This window comes from Antrostomus carolinensis, unplaced genomic scaffold (assembly GCF_000700745.2).
Source record: "Antrostomus carolinensis isolate BGI_N321 unplaced genomic scaffold, ASM70074v2 scaffold39616, whole genome shotgun sequence".
Lineage (NCBI taxonomy): Eukaryota > Metazoa > Chordata > Aves > Caprimulgiformes > Caprimulgidae > Antrostomus > Antrostomus carolinensis.
The window spans coordinates 2,886-7,102 of NW_010321817.1; the positions used below are offsets into that span (position 1 = coordinate 2,886).

General features: G+C 48.8%; 1 protein-coding gene across 1 annotated transcript in view; it reads left to right on the plus strand.

The window, feature by feature from the left end:
* The window catches only part of LOC104526577 (phosphoinositide 3-kinase regulatory subunit 5-like), a gene marked incomplete at its 5' end in the record, with an annotated part of 6,737 nt that extends 2,788 nt beyond the window's left edge, over positions 1 to 3,949 (plus strand). The window contains 5 exons of the mRNA XM_010170072.1: positions 226 to 302; positions 811 to 904; positions 2,332 to 2,414; positions 2,636 to 2,745; positions 3,808 to 3,949. Of these exons, the coding sequence (XP_010168374.1) occupies positions 226 to 302; positions 811 to 904; positions 2,332 to 2,414; positions 2,636 to 2,745; positions 3,808 to 3,949 (506 nt within the window). The remainder of the gene's footprint in view (positions 1 to 225; positions 303 to 810; positions 905 to 2,331; positions 2,415 to 2,635; positions 2,746 to 3,807) is intronic.
* Between the last annotated feature and the right edge of the window lie 268 nt (positions 3,950 to 4,217).

The window sequence follows — 4,217 nt, forward strand, 5'->3', positions numbered from 1 at the left end:
CAGCAGAGCTGCTCCTCCTGCTTTGTGTTGAAATTTCTGCTCTGGATTAATTGCTTTATGGCAACTTTTAAGCCACCTTTTCTTTTTGCCTTTTTGCCCCACAGCTGTGTTCAGCAAACCAGTTTCCCTCTTTCTGTAGGTACCGAGAGTGCTACTGTACCAGTAGCCTGCTGAAGACTGGGGATCAAAGGCCACCGTGTGACGTTTGCTCCTTGTTTTGTGCAGGTCCAGGCAGCAAAAGGCTGGGCATAGATGGAGACAGAGAAGCAATCCCACTAACACTACAGATCGCCTACAGCAAAGTGAGCACATGGGACTGGCATAAAAATAGGGCAGAAAACCAGTTCAGTGGTGGGCAAACACGTCTCTGCTGGAGGCAGATGCTGGCAGTGTGCTGGAGGAGCCTGAATACAAGCCCAGAAGAGCCAGTCTCAAGCTAATTGCCTACTTACTGGCTAATTGGGGGTGGCTTTCCACTCCTGTTCAACCCAGTAAAATAAGGAATGTGCAGCCAGTTTCTATAGAATGGATGTGTACTGGGTGCCACTTTACACTGGTGGACTTTGCTTCCAGGGAGTGATCTTCTGCTCGTCACAGCAGCCCTATTGTTGTGTTGGTCCCTCTGCAGTTATTTAGTGTTAAGTCTGGGCAATTTACATGAAGTGAATTTTAAAGCCTCCTCAAACTTTGTCTGTGCAGCTCCAGGTGAATCCAGGTCTGAGCTAGTCCAGCCGTATGGCTAGGGGTGGGAAGCAGGGTAACATCAACCTGGAGTGTGGCATCTCATGGGCTTTTGGTTGGTCTCTGCAGACAGCCGTCAGTGGAAGAAGTCACTGGAACGATGTTGAGAAGGTCTGCACATCTGTCAACCTTAGCAAAGCCTGCAAGAAGTATGAAGAACTAGGTGAGTAGAGGTGGTCTTTGTGTGGGGAGTGACAGGAGAGGCTGGTGGAGCAAGAGGACAGTGTGGATCTTCTAGTGGGAGCAAAGCACAGATGTGTGAATGCAGGAGAAGATACATGGAAGGTGGCTGGCGTTCCTTGGGGCATGCTGTAGTCCTTGGCTGTCCTTAGCACCACATCAGGGACAAAGGGCATTTAATTTCCCATTGTCCTAAAACTCCTGGCCAGGGAAAGGTGATGTCCATTAGGGACAGGGCTGGGATGGACCCAACAGCAGGATGTAGAGTGGTGCTTTCCAGGGCAACACTTGTTTAGTAAGGAGGAGGAGACACATGTAAAACTGTTGTTAAATAAAGTAGGACCAAGGGAAAAGGTGCTTGTCCTGCTGCCTCCAGGCTCTCAGAAGGCTCTCGCTGAGCTGGTGCTTCAGCCTGGTTTCCTTTCTGCAGCTCAGAGATCACTGGCTGCTGCGTGCCTTTGCTTCGTCACTCTTTATAATCAGGTTTCATGGGGTATTAATAAGGCTTTGAGCCTTTTAAAAGCAGCAAGGCTTCTAGTCTGTGTGCATATTTAGAAGCAATACCTGTTCATTCTTGTTTGAGAACTACTGATTTGGCAAGCAGACACCCAGTTCTGAGTAAACTGAGGGTTTTTTAGTTCCTCTTTCTTTGCATGCTTTGTGTCTGGCAGATGTGTGGTTTGTGAGCAGAGTAGTTAGGGCAAACGGGTAACCCACCAAAGAGGAGACAGTTCCTACATGCACTACGGGGCTCAGCCTAAACCTCTGTCCCTCCTGTTGCTACCTGATCCATGAAGCCATGCAGACAACCCTAAAGAATTAATTTCTCAGCTCCTCAGTAAATTCTGAGTTGGGTGTTTCTGCCCTAGTTCAGGAGCTTTGCTTGTGCTGGCAGCACAGTGAGTTGGTTCAGGGAGTGTCCTTAGTTCCACACCTGGGAGAAGCTTCTCTTTCATGAGTCCCTTCCAACAGAAACCTGGTCCCCCTGATTGTCCCTGTTGGGTTTTCACATTCAGCAGTTTGACCACAGGATGTCACTGTCACAGACTCGAAAAAGCATCTCCAGGTGGGTTGCAGCAAAGGCCATGCTGGGAGAGCTGCAGTTTCCTCCTGAGGATGGGGCAATGGGTTTTCTCCTGCTTAGGTCCTGAGAGAGTTAGATGCCCTTTACTGCTGTGTTTGGAAAGCTGTTGGAAATGACTCCGAAATTCACCTCTGTCTCTCCAATTCTTTCTTTCCACGTAGGTGAGCGCTGGGGAAGGAGAGCTAGGACTGTGTTGTATTTCCCTTGACAGTGGGGTCCTGCTGAGAACCACTGTCTCTGGGGTGCTCTGAGGAGCGGAGGGACCACTTTGGGTGCCCACCAGTGGTCCAGAAGCTCCAAGTAATAACAGTTTTCTTTTGTTACAGCCTCAAAGACAGAGTGTCTCAACTTGACCATGACAGAGGTGGTTAAAAGGCAAAACTCCAAATCCAAAAAAAGTTTCAATCAGGTAACTCAAATCATGGTGCTTTTATGTTTGGTAACAGATTGTCAGCCTGACCCAACTGGGAGGGAAGCAGAGCAGGAGACAGTAGCTCCCTGGGGGATCCATTTGCTGTTGGCCATCAAGCCTGCCTTAGGGGTGCCCAGCTGCCCTGCTCCCCTTCCCTGCACAGGGATAGTGCACTGAGCCTGGCAGCTTCCTCACATCCACTATTTTTCTATCAGCAGATCAGTGTGTCCCAGATAAAGGTAGACAAGGTCCAGATTATCAGTCTCCAGTCTTCCTTCGCTGTGTGCCTGGACCAGGATGAGCAGAAGATCCTACAGAGTGTAACCAGGTAGGAACTGCAACACGGCAAGCTGGCCTCTGCAGTCAGTGCTCCTGGGATGGTGCATCCTGTGTGCAAGGACTTGTCCATGAAGCATGGGTGGCCAAAGGGGGACAAGGTTCTGAGCACCACTGTGGATCTATGCCAGATGCCCAAGCTGGGTGATGTAGCTCCAAGCCCTGTAGTGCAGCTGAGCTCAGATGGGATGGGTGGTCCTGCTCAGATCCCAGCAGCAGTTTATCTTCCTGACTGCCACAGCCTACAGAGTGGTCCCCAGTCAGCTGTTAAACTCTGTACAGACAGCTCTTTCAGTAAGGCCAGAGGAAAGGTATGCAACATAAATGAGGTGTTTGAAGAGCATGGAGCATAAAAGCAGAGCCTTCAACTTCTAAACTTCATTTGGGCTGTCCGCTACCTTTGGCATACCCATTGCAGAAGGAACCCAGGGTCTTCATGGGAGAGACTGGAGTAGAGCAAGAATTGTTCATTTGACTGTTCATCCATCAGTTGTGTTCCCAGGGCACCAAGCTGGCTCCCCAGGTGATGGAATTTGAAAACTCACTGTAGACAACATACTTCCATGAGCACAAAGAGATCAGACCAGTTAATCAATGGGTCTTAAAAATGTGCAAGCATTTTAATTTCTCCCTCAGAGAGAGCAGAACCCTGAAAAGTTATTCTGCCTCTAGTGGAAAAAGATTTCAGATCTTATTTCTTAAGTAACCCTGGAGAGAAGTGTTTTACTTAACTTGTTTGTTGTGCAACTCAAGGGGCTGTTGGGAGAGTTCAGTGCATGAAACAGAAAAGGAGCTACTTACCTTTCCCCAAAACTTGGGAGGTGCAAAAGTTCTTGTTTTCCCTAATGAGTTTCAGAAATTACTTTTTGTGGATGTCTGCTCTAGATCCCAACCTGGGCCAGCTTAAAGACCCGAACTCTCAGCACTCAAACTCCAGTCCTATTAAAGACTGTACAGGTTCCTGTTTGTTTGCAGATATTTCTGCTGCACCTTAGGACTGTGATTCTCAGTCACACCCTTACTTATATCTTGGTTGCTTTTTTTTTCTCTGCAGGTGTGAGATCTCTGTGTGCTACAAACCCAGGGACAGTGATGTCTTTGCACTGAGAAGGTCCTCTTTGCCTCCCCAAGACTCCTCTGAGTTTCATTCTCTCCTCTGTTTACCCATTGCCACCTTCAGTGGAGCACTGCCATAGAAGAACCCTGTGTCATCTCAGGCCAGACTCTCATCCAACACCAAAAGAGCCTCAGGAAAAGGAACCTGATTGTCCTCCTTTGGGCTGGAGACCCCCTCCGTTTCTGTCCAAGACATACTGCAGCACGAAGCATTAGTGTGGTGGCTGAGCTGGTCCTGGTCTGGGCTTACTCAGCCAGCTCTTGGGAAACAGGAACATTGGTGTTATGCTCTGGTACCTCTTAGGGTTCCTCAGCAATGTGAGGAAAGTGGTTTCCTTGATGGTTCAG